This window comes from Calidris pugnax, unplaced genomic scaffold (assembly GCF_001431845.1).
Source record: "Calidris pugnax isolate Ruff unplaced genomic scaffold, ASM143184v1 scaffold72, whole genome shotgun sequence".
NCBI classification, from domain to species: Eukaryota; Metazoa; Chordata; class Aves; order Charadriiformes; family Scolopacidae; genus Calidris; species Calidris pugnax.
The window spans coordinates 1302553-1323799 of NW_015090808.1; the positions used below are offsets into that span (position 1 = coordinate 1302553).

At 46.8% G+C, this 21247-nt stretch overlaps 1 protein-coding gene across 1 annotated transcript in view; it reads right to left on the minus strand.

Moving 5' to 3' along the window:
• USO1 (USO1 vesicle transport factor) overlaps nucleotides 1–20919 on the minus strand; it is a 33675-nt gene extending 12756 nt beyond the window's left edge. The window contains exons 1-14 of the mRNA XM_014938357.1: nucleotides 20824–20919; nucleotides 20638–20702; nucleotides 14644–14723; nucleotides 12776–12787; nucleotides 9186–9286; nucleotides 7170–7272; nucleotides 6957–7012; nucleotides 6234–6354; nucleotides 4450–4628; nucleotides 3554–3694; nucleotides 3187–3275; nucleotides 2325–2479; nucleotides 1871–2082; nucleotides 1050–1070 (exon numbers count right to left, since the gene is read on the minus strand). Coding sequence (XP_014793843.1) covers nucleotides 1050–1070; nucleotides 1871–2082; nucleotides 2325–2479; nucleotides 3187–3275; nucleotides 3554–3694; nucleotides 4450–4628; nucleotides 6234–6354; nucleotides 6957–7012; nucleotides 7170–7272; nucleotides 9186–9286; nucleotides 12776–12787; nucleotides 14644–14723; nucleotides 20638–20672 — 1305 coding nt within the window. The 5' untranslated portion in view covers nucleotides 20673–20702; nucleotides 20824–20919. The remainder of the gene's footprint in view (nucleotides 1–1049; nucleotides 1071–1870; nucleotides 2083–2324; nucleotides 2480–3186; nucleotides 3276–3553; nucleotides 3695–4449; nucleotides 4629–6233; nucleotides 6355–6956; nucleotides 7013–7169; nucleotides 7273–9185; nucleotides 9287–12775; nucleotides 12788–14643; nucleotides 14724–20637; nucleotides 20703–20823) is intronic.
• Nucleotides 20920–21247: the final 328 nt, after the last annotated feature.

The window sequence follows — 21247 nt, forward strand, 5'->3', positions numbered from 1 at the left end:
CCCTCTCTTAAGTTTACAAATCCTTGCTCTTATTGCCCCAACTCTGTTAGCCAGTTGGGAATCACCGCTGTCACTGGGGACTTGCCCTCCAGCACGGTGGTTCTTAGGAAAACACTGGTAAAAGCATCCCTTATCTGGTCAGAAACGCAAAGCTACTTCAGCTGGTGTGACCCAGCATTCACAGCACAGGGCATCTGCTGGGAGCAGTCACAAACCACATTTATTCTCAAGCACTGCACACTGTTTTGAGGTCAAATCAACACATTCTGCCTCAGGATTTCCACACTGTCCAAAACACCCTCTCTGAAAAAGAAGTAGCACAGGGCTATTTCCCCGACACCCAGGGTAACGCCTGCTGTGCCAGGTGACAGCTCTGCACGGCTGCTGCCCTACAGTTCAGGGCTGTGCAACACAACCCCACTCCTCAGGACAACTGTGGTAAATAAAGGAGACAATTCCACAGCTGCGATAGTTTTGAAGTGGGTTTTCTCTGCCACTGATAACCAACACAGCTGGCAAGTCAAACAACTCCCTTCGGGGGTCCCTGCCAGTGACCAGACCCCTGCCCTTCACAACTGGCAGCTCCAAGGTTAAACCCTCTGCTGGGAAGTAGAACATAGACAGTGGCCACAAGGCAGGTTAAACACAGTTTTTCTTTTAGAATCAGGAAACCAGCAGCATGTTGCTGTTTCAGATCCTACCAGCTGTGTGCTACAGCCCAGTCAGTCTGAGTAAACAGCATTTCCAACGGTTTTATTAATTTTTCTTACAAGGAAGCGCATCTGCCGGGTGAAGAGAGGGTGAGTCTGCCCCACTGGAAAGAAAGCACCCGTGCTCCCCAAGATCTCTACCCCATAGTTGTGTGGAGCACCCTCAGAGAACCCCCCTGGAGACACAGAAAGGGAAAAACCCAAACCCAACCGCAACACAAAGCTGTGAGTGGAAACACGTCAAAAAGCAGTTAAAAAGAAAACCTCCCCAGCAAAACCCAAGAGGAAAAGGCCTGCTCGTGGCAAGGAAACGCCGAAGCGGTGCCAAAAAATACATACCCGTCTGTCGATCTTATCACCCTGCAAGTTACACACACATTACTTGAGAACCTTGAAGTGGAACACATTTCAGAAACACCCCCCCAAGCTCTGAGTCCCTTCTATCAGTGAAGGCTGAAGAGCCCCAGGCAGTTTTACCAACTCACATTTACCTTGGGCAAAAACGCCGGGAACAGCATAAAAGGAGTATTGGCTGTTTTCAGGTAAAGCACATTTTAAAAGTTCAAAATTCCAGCACTGTGCCATTACTCTCAAGTGCAGGAAAATCTAATTGCTGCCGGAGTTATCGCTCCTCATTATTACAGGCATTTGGGGAAAAAGTATGTATAAGGGAAGGGAACGGGCTGGGAGGTGTTGCACTTGTGTGGCATTTGCAAACCTGGGTGTTTAAATGATGAACGGGTTCAAAAAAGCTTTTAGCTTCAAACAGCCAACCCAACAACAATCAATACGTAACAGCTCGGTCTTTTAAGGGTGTTTCAAGTTAGCAGTTACAGGTTAAATGCTAACCAGGCACCTTTTCAGCAACAAAATGTGACTGTGGATCCCGCCAGTTTGCCTGGTCTTTTACATCAAGTCTAAGGTCTGGATGCTTTAGGACCCCTCTGCCTGCTGAGAGCAGGCAATGGCAAGTAACAGCATGGCAAAAAGCAAATATTTGCTGCTTTTCTCCTGCCCCTGAACCATACAGTGCTTCAGGCAACGCAAAAGAGCGAGAATCCTCCTCCTGGTGAAGCCAGCCCTCGTGCCTTGCTGCGATGAGCCAGCACAGGAGCAGCATTCCCCTGGAAACCCGGATTTTCACCCCAAAGGGTGCGTACCTGGGAGAGGATGTTGGTGCACTGCTGCAGCAGGGACACGGGCGGGTTGCCGATGCTGGTGGCCAGCTGGACTCGCAGGAGCTGCTCCTTCAGGGTGGCGTTCTCCTGCAGCGCGTGGGCCAGGGCCACGGCCGCGCACCAGTTGGAGAGGGAATCCGTGGAAAAGAGCCCCCCGCAGAGCAGCTGGCCGGCCGAGACAGAGTTACCTGTAGCTACCGGAACGGCCAACAGGTACCGGTCAGATTAAACCAAAACCCGCAAAATTAAGACATCGACCTACAGTTAAAACCCAGAAAAATTAAACTAGCAAAGTTTTAGAGAAATCATAAGCCAAATCATCTCGCTTGGATCAGACACTTAATGGCAGGTAAATAATTTTGCATAAAGAGTTGATGCCTTAAACATTAATTAGTGCCATTCCCCAGCTCAGTGCAGGGCCGCGAGCCGCGCGTACCGTCAATGGTAGATGGCAGGAGCGTTGAAACGATTTCTCCTTGTCCTTTTTGGTTTTTGTACAAAAAGCACTGGAAGCAGTAGAGAACAGCACAGCGTAGCACAAAAGGCTGCCTTTCATTGACCATGGACATGAGCAGCACGACGATGGCAGGCCTGGTGGGACAGGACAGGCAAAACCATTAGGACAAAGCTGTGAACGAAGACAACCGCAGACACACAATTAGTGTATTCCCCAGGTAAGAAAAGAGGCTTTTTTTGCCCACTCCATCGATTACCATTTCACACATTGGAGTAAAACCTTTGATTTGAATACTAGTTAGTTACAACACAGACTGGTAGATTCATTATATGTGACTGCAATGAGCTAGAGTTCCTCAGCAATATCCTCATCTCCCAGCGAGTCCCGGCTGTGCCCTGCCAGCTTCGGTAAGGCTGCAGAGAGAAGGTGCCTCCCTAAGGCCACTAGCAACTTGGAATGCCCTTTTTCTGCCCTCACAGTCAAACGCTGGGATAAAAATCTCATTCTGCCAACACCTGCTGGTCCCCAGTCTGAGTAAATGCCCATTACCTGCCTATTTTCCCAGCCTCTTCATCCTCCAGCTAACAGGGGCACCTCGTCCCCATCTAGGAATTTCTCAACTGTTCTTCATAGACTTTTTCAGGCTCCACAGAACAAATAAAATCAGTTCTAGGCCTCATCTCTGAGGAAACACACCCGACACCTTCATGCTTTATCTAACACACCCAACATGAACTTGAAGCTGTCGCTGTGCATCATAATTCCGAACTCTAGATTAGGCTGCCGTTGCCCAGACCAGTACATCATTACCTAACACAGTTAAACACTTTTCTTCCTCTACCTTGGTGGATTAGAAGGTGCGTTAACAGAGGCAAAGTAGTCTTGATTCATCTGGCATCCTCGAATGACCTCTGATACAGTATTAATGGTCTATAGAAAGGGCAAAGAAAAAAATTAAATGGATAGTTATATCTGAGCCGTAACCTCCTACCTACATCACTCAAAATGATTCAAGAGTATTTTCTGGTTGCAGAATATAATGTAAAATACTCTCTTACATTTACATTGCCCACACAGGAAACCAGCATCTCTGGCATCTGAAATACTTTCTTAGCAAATACTATAGTTTCAGTTTGTCTCTGCAGCAACCAGTTATCCCTGATGACTCCTGCTTCCCCCCATCCCTCCATCCCTCGGCTCCCTCTTACTTCAAAAAGGATGTCAGCAGGAACTCCAGTTGCCATCAGGATGGTGCAGAGCTGCTGTAACAGCCCGCAGTGGAACATGGCCTTCTGGCAGCTGCTGGTGGCACCAGGGGGGTTCGTGGGAGACACCAGAACCCGCACAAGCTGGGGGGAAAAAGACAGTTTCTACATGAAGAGCCTGAAATGCAGCACGAACCAAATTTACCCATTTCAAGTTTGGCCATGAAATAGAATCGCTCCTAAAAACGGGCGTAGAAGACAACAATTAAACAGCATGTCCATCTCCTTACTAGATTTGATTTTGACAGCCATTTGGTTTTGAGTTCAGTGAAACCCTCCAAAATCTCCAAATATCTGACTCCATTGCAAATGTTGCAACAAAGCGATGAGACATCAAGCTGTAACTGTTCTCTCGTTGGGCTTACCATTTGTCAGAGCTACATTTCAGAAAGGGAGAAACGACCTTCAGCTTCCACACAAAGTGCCACAGAAGAGGAAAACCTCGTGTCATTTTTTGGAGGGGGAAGCAGAAGGGAAGGTGACCAACAATCAACAATTATGAACCCAGAATGGAGGCCACTGCTGGAACTCAGTTAACGCCCCAAAGGTATCCGTGAATTCATACAGGAGGATTCTTTATACAGAACACCCCTAATTATGTATTTAACTGAAATGACTGTTACATCTGAAGTTAGGAGAAATGAAGTCATGCAATTCGCCAGCATTACAAATTCAGAATTCGTGCTGGAAGCAGTACATCTCATCAATGTTGGTCGCTAATTCTGAGCTAAACACCACGTGGATTTCGCAGTTAACTGTGACATTACACTCACTCCTCATTGCAGTAGAGCTGAAAAAGTGCTGACATCAGCACTAAAGAGTTAGAGGAAGTGATTTACCTGCAGCATGAGGTGAAGATTAGTTACTTTCTGTGCAGACCACCCACAGTTGTCATCTCCAACTTCAAACCAAGGCTTCATACGCTGAATGTATGAACCTTCTTTGAAGAAATTCTGATTGGAATTATTATTCTTCAACAAGTTTTGTAATAGGAGGAGACAGTCTTCCACTACTATTCCTGGTGGGATAAAAAAACAAAAGATTAATCAAAAGATGACCCATAGGAAACTAACCAGCTTCTCCACACACCGAGTATGTTCTAGAAGGAACAGAGCACACACTTCTGAACTCTTTGTTCTTAACAAACATTAGATTTGGATCAAAACCTGTGAACCTCATGCATGAAAATATAATCAAATGTCACTCTAAATGAAAAACATCAATGTTCATCCAGCGTATTTCCATGGAAACCATACTTGTGTTTCTTCCACAAGTCTGAAGGAAAAACGTTATTTCCAAAGAATACACAGTTTGTCTGAATTAACTGGGTAGGAATGGGAAAAACTTCAAACAAAGCCTCACAACCCCTTTGTGTTTTGAAGCATCCCTACTTCAGAGCCAGGCTATGCAGTCTCTCTGCATCGCGAGCACTAAAATGAGGTTTCTCTTCAACTGCATCATGATTCAAACACAGCAATTCCCACTGGATTGCACATTCGTTCTCTTTAACCACTGGCTGCATCATCAACTCATTTCAAAGCTACTTTTTGGGTTATTTTGGTGGAGAAGCAATTTCACTGTGTAGTCTGTGAAGAGAAAAATCCGTAGATAAGTCTGACCAGAAGGCAGCAGGAAGGAGGGCAGCCTGGCTCTGGTACTGCTGGGATGGCTCTGAATCCAGACTGGGCAGGAGGGATACAGACTTACTCCTTGCACTTCTGCCAACACACACTTGGGAGTGGGGGAGCAGAGCCCAGCTGGCACATTCCCCCTTCCCACCCCTGCTGCAGATGAGGAATGGACATGTAGGAGGGAAGCAGAGAACTCTTAGCACTTAGGAATTTACATACCAAGTCTCCTACAATTATTAGCTACCTAAAAATAGCAGCTTTGAATCGAGGGTTTGGTTAATCCTCCCATGCCAACATACCTGGAATAATTCAGCTGGGAGAGAAGCATTAACTGCTCCTGCTGCCCACAGAAAGGTCATGGGACAGCAACCTGTCTTGTTACTGGAATAGATCTGTAGCAAACTACAACTCGGGGTAAACTCATAACGTGTTGCTAATTTAAAAAAAAAAAAAAAAAAGCACTTAAGCGCTGCATCATTTATGCTCATCTTTTTTATCCTGTCCCACTCCCCAACAGGCAAATGATTTGGCGAGGAGCTGACAGAAGAGTGGAGATACCAGGGAGGCTGAGGAAGCTCAGGAAGCTGTTACTCCAGCCACCCCAAGCACACAGGGGTCTCGCAGGAGGGATGCAGATGCTGAACGCGGTAAGTGACAGATGCAGCACACACACATCCCACACTCCACTCAAAGCACATCCATTCACAGACCTAAGCCAAGCAGGAACACGCCAACTCACGCACACGTGCTCAGAGAAATTAACTGATGTTTTAACCAAATATCTCAAGATTAGTTCTCAAAGGATGCTGAAACCCTGCCGACTTGCTCCATCTGGTTTTGCTCGGTTTGTGTGATCAAAACTAGGATGTGTTTTGATCCTTCTACCCACCGACCCAGCTCCAATTCCATACTAATGTCAGCCTGTAAACATCAACATCCAAGAGTCCGTGCAGAAGCACAAGACTATGGGTAGATCTTGGACACTTCCATACCTCCATCGCTGTTTCCTTCTTCTGTGATGATATCCAGAAGTCTCTCGAAGGCATTTTCGAAGGCAACGATCTTCTGTATGGCTGCGTTACTTTTTGTCAATTGCTGTAACAACAAGACTCCCTTGACAGGTGGGGGAGAGAAGAAATTAAACTTAGTTTTACTGGAACTACATGGCTTTTCACAAGTCACAGCTCTTAGAAGGATGATAAATCAGCAGCATAACCCTTGGCCAGAATCACAGGAGAGATGTGCAACTCGGCACATCCAACAAAACCCACCACAGACAAGTTCCCTCGTGCCTTAAAAATAGAAGCACAGTACTATTAAGAAGGACACCAAGTGACTATACAGAAGAGGGAACTTGGAAAGTATCCTTCTGTCAGTAATTAGAGCACTTTGGCACCTGATGAGTGAAGAGGAACTGCAGTGAACCTGCCAGAAGGCCAAGAGAAAGATGAGCTAACCTACCAGGAAAACCCTACACCAGGGTCCATGTCTGCATTAAAACACACAGTAACAGTTTCACTTTGTGGTGTGAAGGGTGACGAGGCATCCAAAAGCCACCCAACTCAACTAAGGAATGAAATATTCCCAAGTAGCAACCACAATCATTTCTTCACATGCATTCGTTTAACTTAATCCTAATTCTGCACAAGTACCAAGCAGTTCAACTGACAGTTACTGCTTATAAAGAGGATAAACTGCCTTTGTTCTGTACTTACATCATTTCGTATAACCTCCCTAGAGTCTGCTAGTAAATCCATAAGTCTGGAAACACCTGCAAGAAACATATTTTTAAAAAGAGCATTAAAAAGGTGCAGCTTTTTAATGCTGAAGGTCTTTAAAACACCTTGCTGGAGACTCCTCTAGCCCTCTGCCATGCTATCTGCTCAGCTTCCAGCTTCAAGTTTATCAGCAATAACTCAAACACTTACCCATAGGGCTGACAAGAATTATCTGCTGCACCTGAGGTCCTTGCTGCTTTAAGAGAGATGTAAGTAGTTTCACTCCAGGCCAACGAACGTGGAAATCAAATTCCTGCAGAGATGGAGAGGAGTACATCAAGAAATTAATTCCTCAGCATTCAGCCTTCTCGTCTAGACACCAGCTAGGAACAGGCACCAGACAGACAAGGAATTTCATCTCCTCTCAATTTCTTTTTCCATCCATCCTCTTACAGCACATGACCAGCAAGTCAAAACGTTACCCTGCCCTGTGGTTATTTTATTATCAGCAATGTGAACTCCTCACAGTTTCCCTTCTTCTCTCTCTTCTGGGATACTTTCCTAGCTACTTCTTTCTAAAAAACAGTCAAGTCTGATACTGCCCTGACATCCATGAGGGAAAGAAAAGCAAGCCCTTTTGTATCTTCTTCCTATTCCCAAAGAGTAGCAGCAGCTTCTGTGTTAAAATTGAGTCTTGTCAGCAAGAGAAAGCTCAAGAAGCACAGAGTCCACGGACACACTTGACTGACCACAACAAACCTTTGGGCTCCCCAGGTCAGCTCTAACTCATTCAGCAGCTGGTGTCTGGGCCATGTGTTCTCTCACAGAGCTTTCCATACTTCTCATCCTGCTGGTTTTAAAGCAGGAAGCCAGTAGATCACTAATTTGGACAAGCAGTCTTATTTAACTCTGTTCCTAGTTATAAATGAAAACTAAGTGTGTGCTATCCTTTCCTCAGCACCCAACCCACCTCAGGCACTGGCCAACGTAAGGATCTCCACTCTACTTGCTGCAGGGAGGTGGTAGCTAATCAATTTTCTAGCCAAACAGGCTAGATGGTTCATAAAACTTTTTCTAAAGCGGACTCTAGCACAGGAGAAACCCTGAATGGCACAACATTGCCAGCAAAGAGCATGCTGAACTAAGGCATCTGCAGAGAAAAAGAATGGATAACGTACAAAATCTACAAAATGCAATGTACAAAACACATTGCAAGGTTCCAGCTCTGCACAACACTATAGACATTTTTATCAGATGACACCTGTGTGCAATTCAGCAGTCACGCAGCTCCACCTATAGGTTTCACCTATCTTTAGGAGGGATGCTCAATGTTTTAAACTTGCAGATCTCAGATTTGGACCAATAAAATCCTCCTGCAGAGGAAGGCCCTATTCTGACTTGGAACTGATACATCAATCAAGTACATCCTGGATTTTCCTACGATACGCATTGCATTTATGCAGCTCAGAAATGTATTTATAAGCCAACATATTCCACTCCCCAAGTAGTTTTATAGGACTGCCAGCCGCAAGCAGAAGTTTCAGCAAGATAATTTTACTGACTACTAACCACAGTCTACAAAACTGTGCTCCTGACTGGCATTTCCATCTACTGTGGCCAACACTCAGCACTGGGGGATTAAGCCTCAGATCTACCGACAAATGTTTAATGCTGCTGAAAGCATGACAGAAGTTCCCTATGGGAAGAATAGAACATCATCTTTTTACTGAAGATGGACTACGAAGGAAGCACATCATATTCTTAACTTGGAAGCAAGATTTTTAACAGCTGAAAAAAGAGGCAGTCCTTGAGGATATAGCCACTGGAAGAGAGTTAAACGCATCATGCTGATGGAAAGCAGTCACCCTGTCTGCTTGAACTGCATCTCAACAGGCATTACTATCTCATTATTATTTAATGATCATCTGAAAAATTATCCTTGCGTGAGTGACAATAGTTACTGTTTGTGGGGAAATAATTTTTACTGTTTCAAATCAAATACCTAAACCCCTTTCAGCATTACGCTGCTTTAAAAGCTGCACTAACGGCGTTCATCCAGGTCATGGTCTTCACTCCCCTCCAACCCCACATTCACTATGTCTAAGAACACCTCACATTGGACACGGGCTTCACTAGAAGGACAAAACCAGCTTTGTCCACGAAGAGAGCCTCCCTGTACAGCACCACATCTCTCTCAGTATTCCAAGAAAAGACTCTGTTACTCACCTCCACAAGAGTCAACAAAAGCGTGACATTTTCTTGCTGCTTAATGAAAATCTCTGTAAACTGACTTCCCAAATCATCAACTTGTTTTGGTGAGTTTTCTTCTGTAATAGTAAAAAAACCAAGGTATTACAACACACAATTGGAAGAACTTGTGGTAGTTGTGGTTTTTATTCTTACTGAAATAGGGCCATGGGTGAAAATAAGGCTTAGAGTCACTGCTATACTGTTAATCGAGTTATTTTCAAAAAAAACACTGACACAAGCTTTGCACAAAAGAGAAAACCTACATGGCTCTAAATGTAACTTTTATTGGGTGGTATTTTTTTGTAAAAATGTGAGGGAACCAAGAATCTACTAAACAAACTCTTTACAAGAAAAAAATCCTATTTTCATTGATCATATCTAACCAGAGTTCTCACCCCCACATTGCCTGTTATGGATATAACCCAGCAGAGACTTCTGAGAGGAACAGAGAACCCTCCCAGCAGAGGAGGAGCAGAAGCCCCAAAGTGGCTTTGTTCACCTGCAGCTGAACTGGGCCCGTGGAGAAGTTCCCCATAAGGAATGTGCTAAAGCAAAGCACGTTTCAGAGCAAGAGCCTTGAAGAGAGAGGTGGATGGAATATAAACCATCTCAAGCTAAATGGCTCAAACACCTCATTTCTTTTGGTTTAGCAACAGAAGAGACCTAAACATCAGGAGAGTAAGAAGCATGAAACAGACAAGCAGCAAAACCTCCCAGTCTTGGAATGTGAATTAATTTCACGAGGGAAATGAAATGCCACTCTTCAGTTGTGTAGAACTGGGGTAGCACATGAATTTCATCTTACACTGTTATTTCTGCACAAACAAAAACCAGCAGAAAACATGCAAAAAGCATCTCTGCCCCACTGCTGTTTTTCCTCGGCTGAGCAACAACGTACAAAGCTATTTCACAAACCAGTCCTCTGTAAGGACTACTGCTTGGCATAGCTAAGGAATTTCAGCTGAAAAATGGGAAGAGTGATTCCAATTCAAAGGGAGTTGCTTTTATTACACTTTCATTTTGTCCAGGAAGAGAAGACATTTCATTCACGTGCAGTACAGTCCCCGAGACCTCAGCAGTGGTTCAAATCCAGCGGCCACCCCCTATGAAGCGAGTCTCTCCTCCAGTTTAAAAAACAGGTTGGTGCTTTGCCTGTCGTGTTTACACGAGGCTTCTCAGGAGAGCACAGAAAGCCAGCGAGCACAGGCTAACCACCCACACCCAGCTCCAGCCAAGCACCCTTCTCCCTACACCGCCCCAAACACCTTCTGCTTTCCTGCTTTCTCCCCAAAACCTCCCATTTTGGGCAGCTGGGAGCCTGAAGCTTCGCTGAGGAGCTGCTGGAAAGGCACCGCTGCTCCTCTTGGGAACGGGGCTGCCCCACAAATCACACAGAAGGACATCCAGCATCGTGACACCGTCCCACAGCAGCTGAGGGAACCACAGCTCAGGGACAGAAAGCACGGAAAATAGGGGGCAAAGCCACTAAATTCATCCAAAGGTCTGATTTGCTTAAGCAAAGGCAAAACAAGGATTTTTTTCCTCCTGCCTAAACTGTGGGATCTACTGCCTTATCGAGGAGCCACTAACGAACCATTAACGACCCAGCAGCTATAAACAGGGTCAAAGACCACACACAGTCTTCAATCTCTGTACCTTGTCAGGGCTACTGCAGAATGGAGGATGTGAAGGACTCTACTATAAAAATCTGGGGCCAAGAAAATAGTTTTTATTCAAGCAGCCCAATTCAAACCATTGGCAGTGGTGATTCGCTGCAAGGTGTCAGTTCATAACACTTAATTTTTAAAGGATTTCCAATCCAGGAAGGAGGAGCTGCCCACGTCCCTCGTGGAGGATGGCTGTACTTCTCCCTTGAAGCCAGCTTATCCGTAGGTCGCTTACAAGAGGGAGAGAGAAGCAGCACCAGCCTGCTCTACATTTTTAGCTGCAGAGGTTATGAAATACTAACAAAAGCTGACAAAAGGGAGGGCAGAGTGTGTGCAAAAATAACTCTAGCCCAGGCACGTGGGGCTTGCAGCGTACCAGTCCCACAGCGAGCTCTCTGAAGCGAGGGGCTCGTCATCTCTGGGGCACTGCTGGCTTAGTTCACACAAATAAACAAAACCCCAGGGATGGGGAGGTTCAGGCTGGATATTAAGAAAAATTTTTTCACTGAAAGGGTTATCAGACATTGGAATGGGCTGCCCAGGGAGGTGGTTGAGGCCCCATCCCTGGAGGTGTTCAAAAGACAGGTTGATGTAGTGCTGGGAGGTCTGGTTTAGTGATGGTGATGCTTCTTGTTTGTTGTGCAGGTGTCTATTTTTGTCAGTTGGGTTGACGGTTGGACAAGATGATCTTTAAGGTCCCTTCCAACCTAGAAGATTCTGTGATTCTGTACAGCAACTCCACAGGAGCCCAGGGGCTCACTCCCTGCTGCCCAGTAAGAGGCAGCTCCACTGGGAACCGTACAGGGATCGCACACGCTAGAGCTCCCCGCACACCAAGGAGAGCCACAGACATGAACATTTTTCCTTTTATATAGGTGCTTAGGTCAAAATCTTTCATTTTGAGTTTTCCCTGAGCTGCCACTGAACATCTTGTCCTTATGCCCAAACTCAGCTACAAATGGCAAGTGTCTGAACTATGGATTCCTCCCAGTCCAACTCTGTCCTTGCACGAGTCCCAGGTGCTGAGGCAGAACCTGAGCAGCACACACAACTCACACAGCAAGACACACAACTTATTCCAGAAGCTTGGCTCTACTTCAGGATGCTTAAGAATCTTCTATTAAAAGGCCAAATTAAAGTTGTCATTTTTTCTTTTTTTTTTTTTTTTTTTTTCTTTTCTCAACTATTCCTTTTTCCTATCAGTATTTCTTCTACTAAATTTAAAAAAAAGAAAGAAACAAACAAACAAAGTGAAACCGCATCTTCTCCTTACATGGATACACCAGGGATCCTGGAACAAGACTCCTGCCAGTAACCACTCTTTAATAAAATCTACACATTCACAGGGCTCAGAGAGAATGACTTCCATCTATTAAGATTAGCTCCGAGGGATTTACTAACACGCAGCACTGCAAGTTAGAATTTAATCTTAAAATAAACAGATGAAGCGCATTTTTATAAAACCAGTTTAAAGGAGGAGAACATACAAAGCGTTAGTGGTAAGAGGGCAGAAGCACACACTGTATTTCAACATGCATTGCTTAAAAGAGACACTGTGAAGGGTGCTCACCCGCAGTGTTGACCACAGAAACTCTGCTCACAAACCTTGCCCATTAAAGTCCTACCAGTGCTGAAGCTGCACGCTTTGATGGCTTCCTAAACCAGAACAATCTCTGGAGATCTGCTGGCGTTCACCGTGCCCAAATCACATGAGAAATAAAATTGGGAAGACAGTCCAGCTCCAAAGCAAACGCGTAGAGCAGAATGCAAAGAGCTTTCACTGGGCCCCAAAGCAAGTCTTTACAGTGTCCTTTTTAAACAGCAGCAAGAGTTAAGGGTGTGAGTAGCAACTAGGCCTAAAACAAAGTGCTGTATTTGTATAAGTAAAGGTTCTTTTACCTTCAGAATCATCTGTCAGTGCAGATAAAAGAAAAAGAAACAAGAGAAAGGTTTACAAGTTGAACAGCTTTCCAAACAGCACAAGCTCAGGTTTTCAAAGCAGCTTTCTATGGCCTGGCTTTCTATGGCAGCAATCACTCCTTCACGCAGTTCTTGTGGAAGTGGCCAAACCAAACAACCCCAGAACTCTTAAAACACTGGTGATCGCACACACATAACTCAAGTTTGTCAATTCTTTGCTCTTCGTAAGAGACTGCTAATAACATCCCTATCAAGGGCACTACAGGGATTCACCAGCACCGTAAAACTCTGATCTTGTTCAAAACCTCCGTCATCAAGATCAGGCAACTGGATGGCCAAGGGAAAGAAGGGCAAGTAAGGAAAGTGACAATTGGAGAGGTGGTTAACAATAACATCACAGGTGGCTTTCAGCCTGCAGGTCTCTGGCAGCTCCCTGAGACGAGACAGGTCATTGCAGAAGGCACTGCGAAAGGACACACAACCTGGGTGCCAACATCCTGGTAGACATTTATTCATTCTGGAGAGCCCTCACCTACTCTCCATTAGGCTATTTATCACTTAAGGAGCCTTTGAAGAATTATCTTGGGGTAGATAATGCAGACAAGAGACTTCAGCTCAAGCGGCAGTGTCACCTCATATTTTGCCCATTCCCACGAGCACTGGCACCCCACTAGACGTAAGGGAAACTGAAAAGTGAGGTACAAGCACTGTCAGGAACTAGAGAGACTCTTGAGGTCCATGGCAAATGCAGGATGTTATGGACTCTCAGATATTCACTCATCTGAAATTTATCCTTTTGCTCACACTGTACTGGTGTTTGCCCAAGACCTCTGATTCTTTTCAGACAAGCAGTATGATGGATTTTCATGTTCCTTCACCCCAAAGCAGAAGGGATACCCTACCAGAGTGTCACCTACCTGGCAGTTGGCTGCATTAGTGTAACTGGTACCTGGTCTCCACTCCACCCAAGATGGTGATGGGGGCAAGGCCACCCTGGCTGTGTCTGACAAAGGGCTCTGATCGAGCCCTCCTCTCCAACTACCCTGGCACGGCCCTCAGCCAGACCCCATCCCCTTTCCCTAGGCCTGTCCTTGATGCTGAAGCCAGGGACACTCGGACTGTCCTGCCTGGAATGGTTATAACCCACAGCTGGGTTACTTCTCAGGAACATCTGGCTCTTCTTCAGCCTGGGCACTCACGGCTCCAATTCATGGAGTTAGTTTTAAGAACATTCCTCTTGCCCAAACCTACTGCTGTCCTTTTCTTCAGCGCACTCATGTCTCTGTGAAATACGGGGTTATTTTTAACAGCTCCAACCACCAGCCTTTGAGACCAGTTTTTATGGCCTATCAAGAAAGGCTTTCAAAAAATACAATAAAGGCAGGAGGGTGAGGGGGTTTCAGAGCCCAGCTGTGCAGTGTCTGCTTCTGCACCCAACGACCCTGGGAAGGACAGGCAGAGTCTCTTTCTAAAGTGCCCCAGCAGGGCTGGAAAATTAGGTTTTCACACCTTATCTCTCTCAATATCCTTGTTAAATCATCAGATAGCAGTGCCCCATTTGACAGCAACAGCCAGCACTGTCCATTCCCATTTACAAACTAGAAAAAACAATTAATTATCCCATTCCAACCTGGCTGCTGTTCACAGAATGTAGTTTTTTTAATTCATAAAGAAGTTGTTCATTATTAGTTTAATGCAAGTTGCATACAACAAGACTTTTAGCATTGTCGTAACAGCTACACAATCACAAAGCATTATTAAATCAGAGTATTACATCTTACAATGTGAACAAAACCACCCAGGAAAGCACCCCACAGTTAGAACAACTATTACTACCAAGGGCTTACCTTGCTCCTCCTCTTCTAGGTCATTCGATATTACATTGTAGAGAGTGTCCAAGGCATAGCCAATTATTTCAGAATCTGAACTGCAAACGAAAGAACCACTTTTCTTTAATAACTTATTTCCAACTACTCTTACAACATTGTTTTTCTGCAGAGGCAGCTCCCTTTGCAGCATTAGAGTGAGAGGGGCTGATGCTGACAGACGTTTTGTGATACCACATAACCATGAGTTGTCCTGGCCCTAAGTGGAGCCAAACTCCTTTTCCCAGTTCCATTCCCTCAGGTGGCCACATCCAGAAGGTCTGGTGACACAAGATGATCACAGGAAGCTTCACTGTAAGTGTGTCTTCCATTTCCTGAGTCACTCCTTCCAACCTGCTCCTCGAGTAAACCAGGAGCAACCTCTGGGAGGGATCTGGTCACCCAAGGAAGCTGCAGAGGAGCTCCAGCCCCAACGCAGGGAAGACCCTCCCTGCTGCCCCGACCCCGAGAACCAGGGGCCAGGCCTTGTGCTCCACGTGAACCCAATGACGACAACTGTGGATTGTCCCAAACAGGCCAGCCCCCCTGTCACCAACTGGGACTACACCCAGTTATTACAGGTTTCTGAACTCCAAGCATCCCCAGGAAGCTGCTGGGCAGCCAACCCAACCCCAAAGCATGAGGTCACCTGCTTACACCAAGACTCTGCCCTTAATGAACCCTGCTTTAAGAGAAACCTGTTTCTTCTGCATTAAAAAGCCTAAACAATCCATAAACCCTACGCTAAAACAAAGACCCAGTGCAAGAGTTTTGGGGGGGTGATGTAACCATTTTTGCTGCTTGCTTTGTTGCCCATAAAGCAGAAAAAAGTGAAAGCACGGCTGATTAAAAACCAAAGAAACAGGAACCCTAACGTCCCAAAGGCAGGCACCCCAGGCTGCAGAGGACACACCGTGGCTATTGTCACAGCTTGCCCAGCACTCAAAGAGCACCCTGGTGGAACGGGACCGCTCCTTCAAACTCCTCAGTATCTGCTGTCGCTGATCCCTAAAGCATGCAAAGTAAGGCCTCCACACCAAGGATAAATTTGCATTTTAAGAAGCTACTAGGCTGGTTCAGAGGCCTAAAAACCAACCTGTCTAACCAGCAAACTTAAAAGCCAAGCCTTAATTGAGGGCAACTATCTCTGCTAGACCACTAATTAAAGATGACAGACCTACAGGAGGAACCAAGAAAACTAGAGGTGCCTGGAGGTGAGCCACCACCCTAGAGAGGACAGAATGGAGCAATCGGTCCCTATGTTTCCTGCACCACCACAGCAAGGCTTTAGCGAGCTGTCACAGCGGTACCTCCCTTCCCTCCGCTCGCACGCTGCACCCAAAGGCAGAAGTAATCAGGTGTCAGCAGAGTTTGTTCTTTCACATCGGGTTTTGATTTGAATCCTGGCCCTGATGATGTCCTCCCTTTCCTCGGTGTGTCACTCAGCTCATACCACCACAAAAGGGGAAAAAAAAAATAATATCTCCTCCTCCACCAAACTGTTAGTCTAAGCGAGCGGACTTAAAAGACTCTTAAGTCTCTTAAAAGACACTTAAAAGACTCTGAGTCTTTTACACGGACCCTTTAGTCCATGGAAAGTGTCTCATCCAGCAGGTATGCTGATATTTCCAGCCTGCTTATGTCTTCCCTTTATCATAATTTTAGTTCTCCAACACAACCCTACAGAGCCTATAGTTTCCCTTCTCATAGAACTGAAACAATTCCACATCTGAAAAACACACAGAAATTATTTCTTGGAGACTTAAAAAAAAAACAAAAAAAAAACCACAACCCAGGCTGCAGCCTTGCTTTTGCTTTCCCTCACTTGGGAAATGACAGCAGCTACAGAAGAGTAAGCAGATTTTATGTAGATGTGGCAAAGGCAGGGCTTGTTTCTCCTGAGGAGAGCGGAGCATGTCACAGACCGAGGAGAGCAGCATCCCATCTTTGCTGTTTGCTGCCTGGCTACCATCTGCTCTTCACCACACGCACCCTTTTATTGATTATTCTGCTCGGACTGAACTTGTGCAGCTTTTGCTCTGTAGTGAAAAACCAGTCAAGAAATAGCCTTCCATTCCCTCAGACATCCATAGAAGACACGGCCTTTACACAATGCAACAACCCAGCATAAGCCCCCTCGGGCATCTTCCCTCTGCCTTGGGCTTCTATGCAGCGCTTGACCGAGATGACAGTGCACAAAAAAGAGCAAAAAATACTCTGATGGACACGAAGGCACCCCTGTATCGTCCTGCCCAGGTAGGGTGCCCCAAACATGCTTCTACCTATTCTTCCAAAGCTACAGCACCCCGCTGTCAGAACAGAGACAAGCACCATCCACGCTGTCAGGAAAAGCAGAGGGTTTCTGTCATGTCATCAATCACAGCCTGCCTGGGAAGGAGGGCTTTTTGTTACCTCTGAAAACTCAAGTCATGGAAAAGCTATCAAAGGGGTAATGACACTTATATTATCTGTTACAGAGATTTTAATGCAAAACATATTAAGACTTGGAACTAAGAGCACATAAATGAGGTCTGTACCTTAACAAAAAAAAAAGAAAAGAATTCTTTCTCTTTGGTTCATATTAGGTTTCAGACTACGAGAATTGTCATGCTGAAATTTAAAAACCTTGTTATAGAAGTCGAACCAAAGCAGGTAAAGATGAGGCTGACTCCTCGCTGGGGTGCCTTCTCCCACACCAACAGTTAAGCAGGGCTGGCCTGTTCTACGCAATGCCCAATAACTTTTCAAAATAATCCCTGGTGGGATATGGCAACATCTAGACAGCAGGTCAGGGAAAGTCCTCTAGGAGATCACAGTTCCTACTTCATATTACAAAATACACATATGGCAAAAGAACACTGGTGTAAGGGTCCAGGATGTGTAAAGGCTGACCCAGGAGCGTTATCAGGCCCAGGATGGCTGATGACCTTCGCTGAAAAACTAGTGAAAGAAGGCAGTTTTCTAGAGAAGTTTTAAGTTCTCAGGCAGGAGACAGCTTAAGGCAATCTACAAGAAAACTACATAATGACCACGTTCATCCCCGAGACAGCAGCGGTGTGTTTCTGCTGCGGGATGAAGGCTGCACGCAGCCCCAGGCAGCAGCGTGAGAGCTGGGGACAGAGATGAGGACAGGACACAAGAAGCACTCACCATTTCAGCACGGCCGTGCAGACCTGCCCTCCTCCCTGCTGAAGTTATGGGTGAAGCTATAAATGCCTCTCACCTTGCACTAACAAATTCAGAGTTAAGAAAATAGCAGCATGCCTTATAACACCAAGAGCTAAAGGAAAGCATGATTCCCTACAAGGGAAGTAAATGATTAGCAGAGCAACGAGGCTGCACCTGGAAGGAAGGAGAGAACTACTGCTGCAGAGCTGGTGCCCTCACTTGTGCTTCACTCCAGATTCCAAAGGAAGGCACAACTGATTCACCAAAATCAGGTGATGCTCCGGAAATGAGAGACAGCTACTTTCTTACTCCAGGGCTACACGAATAATAGTAAATGTAGTTCTCAGAAAATATAAGAGCTGTGCTATTGTACCTGGCTGAGGAGGTCTTAAAACCAAATGACTTTTCGATTAGGTACTGATTTCACAATGAGCTTATTTGCATTAGGAAATAACCATCTCTTACCAGCAAAGTTGCTGCACTTTTTCATATTGCTATCGCATATTCCAGCGAGACAGATGCTGCTGCAGATCAAACACTTGTGCATCTTGAGCTATTCCATTAATTTTTGGTAAATACATAGCAGGAAAGCATGCCTCCAGTTGTCACTGTTCTCACGTTACAGTCTCTGTACACAGCTATGAAGTCCACCCGGGCGCTGCAAATTCAGAGAGCCTGTGCCTGCTGCTGGCTCCTCCTCTGCAATTCTTTCCACCCCAGCCCTGCAAAAAAGGCTGGAGAGCAGATGAAGCCTCACCTGGTACAGCCCAAGCCCTGCTTCTACTCAACTGGGAACTAAGAGGGGAATCTCGGGGATTACGTTCGTGATGCACACCAACCACAGCACCTCCAGGCGTACAGCATGTCCTGTCAGTAAGGTAACAACCATCCGCAGCTTCATGGCCAAAAAGCTTCACCTCAGGAGCTCCATCACCCACCCTCAACTGGCCATCCTCAGGCCCATCACTGAAAAGGCACATTGACCTAAAGCTAAGCTACAAGAGGAAAACACAAGTCCCTGCTTTGACCTCAACGTACTGTTTTCCTGGTCCTTTCATATTTCTAAGCAAATCAGACCTCCTGTAACCTTCAGCTTCACAACACCACAGTCACCCTACAGGACCAGCGCGTGGGAGTCGCTTGCATGAACAGGGTGACATGTGAGGAGACAACTTGAGTCAATCATTGACTTCTCTTTTCTCTGAAGTTGCTCTGCTGCTTCTTAAACATAATCTTAAACAGCTGCAATGCCAAAAAAAAAAAAATGGTAGAGGAGGACAAGGGGAGAAAATGAGCATATTCTACTTCTGCAGAAAGCTTCAGGGCACCCAAGGTGTGCACAGGAAAGGTCCATCTTTACAGTCATTGACACCAAACGGTGGGGTCACACCACCTGCAACACACACCTGAACTTGTCAGACACGGAGGATACAACAGAGCTCTCAAGTGAACCCCAGCTGAGCTGCTGCTCCACCACAGAACATGCCATAGGAAACCTGTCTACCAACACGTTGGGCAAGACAGCATTTTTTTCAGCCCAAAACCCAGAAAGATGTTCAGCCTGAGTCACACAAGACATCTACACAGAGCCCCAGCACACACATATCCCAAAGGGACAACTGGAGCCCAAAAAGCACAGCAAAGCTCTCAAGCTCCTGCCCCGAAGGGTTGGGGTTGGCACCTCAAAGGAAAGGAGATCAGCAGAGCCCCGCCTCCCTTCGCAAAGTTCAAATCTGGCCTCAAGAGCAGATAAGTGGATGAAGGCAGGCTCCTTGACCTCCTTTTTTGAAGGGCTTCCCCTTCACGTCAGGGACAGCTACTCCTATAACCTTCCCTCTTACTGTCTGCAGAACTGGCCAGGCAGGGAAGGCCACCAGCAGCCTCTGGCTGAGCACTGAAGGGTCCTTGTCATCCCTGTCCCATAGAGGTAAGTGGAGCAAGATGCCTCCTTCTAGAGACTGAGCTGCTGCCTTCCTCATTCTCCTTTGCCTCGGTGCTAGAAGACACACTCCTGCCCCCATGTACCCACATGTGCCCCCATGACTGGTTTTTTTACATCTATTTACCAACTTTACCTTTCAAATCCAGAGTGAAGGCCTGTCAGGATACACTTGCCTATCTAAGCACTAAATGGGAGGGCTGCAAAGAGGTACCAAGTTCCAACACGTGGGCGCTGCCAGGGACAGCAACGTCACCCTTTGCAGGAGGAGACGGGTAGCAAAGATACCTCAAACGCTGGATTGCACAGACGCTACATTCTAGTCTACATCAAGTATTTAAACTTCACAGCAGCCACGGAGTCCAGCTCTCCCGTGCACTTGAACCCTTCTGTATAAACACCTGCCCTACTCCCCATGACAGAATCATTCTGCCCATGCACTTGGTGACACACATCTGAGAAAACACACATTTGCTGACTTCACTCCTTCCCTCCCAATTCTGGCCCAGTAACAGGTTGATGCGGGTTATTTCAAATACTGTATGTAATTAACGTTGTCATTTCGGATCTACCTCTCCACAGTAGTGGAAAGCCACCAGCAGAAGCATTAAGATGCACTTTGGCACCGTCTTGACTCTAGAACTGGTCTTTCTGTCCCTCATCCAAGTTCCTGGAATGCTGTTCTGAGAAGGTCTACGATTAAAGTTTGTGATGACAAGAAGCCAGGGTGCCAGCAGAGCTGTGAGGAACCCGGCCACCCCCCGGCTCCGTGGGGACACACAACTGCCTCAGCCTTTGTCGGCCCCCGCCGGGGAGAGGGGCCTGGCTCTGCGCTGGAGGGGGGTGCCAGGAGCCAGCACCCTGCTTACCGGTCTGTCTGCAGGACGTGGATGAGATGCTCCATGGCCTGTATGCCCACCTCCAGCCGGTACTTCTGTCGGGGGGAAAAACCGGAGAGTTAACGGTCTGGCTCAAAGTCCAAACAGAGCTTTGTAAGAAATACATCAGGAAAGCGTTAAAAAGCCGTGCAGCTCTTCTGGAAGTCGGGTGCTTACCTTGGATAGGGATTTAAGGGCGCGCACGGCATCCCTCCGGTCATCCAGCAGGGTGGAGGAGGCCACCCGGTCACACAGCTTCTGGATCTGGGGACACACCGGGCGGCAGTCAGCACCACCGAACGCCGCCCGGCCTCGGGAGCGCCGGGGAGAGCTGCCAGAACACCGCTTCCCCCTTCGGACCGCCCGGACAACCCCCGGCCCGACACAGCCCCCGCCGCACCGGGGAGGGCGCAGCACCCGCGCCGCCGCTGCCGGCCCTGCCCCCGCTCCGCTCCGGGGGGAAAAGACGTTCCCTGCCGCTGCGCAGCCACCGGGCCTGCCCCCGGGACGAGCTGTCACCGCCCGGCGCGGGGACGGCGGCCGGCAACCGGAGGCAGCGCTCCCCTCCCGGCCCGCCCGCGGCCTCCCCCGCCAGATCCGC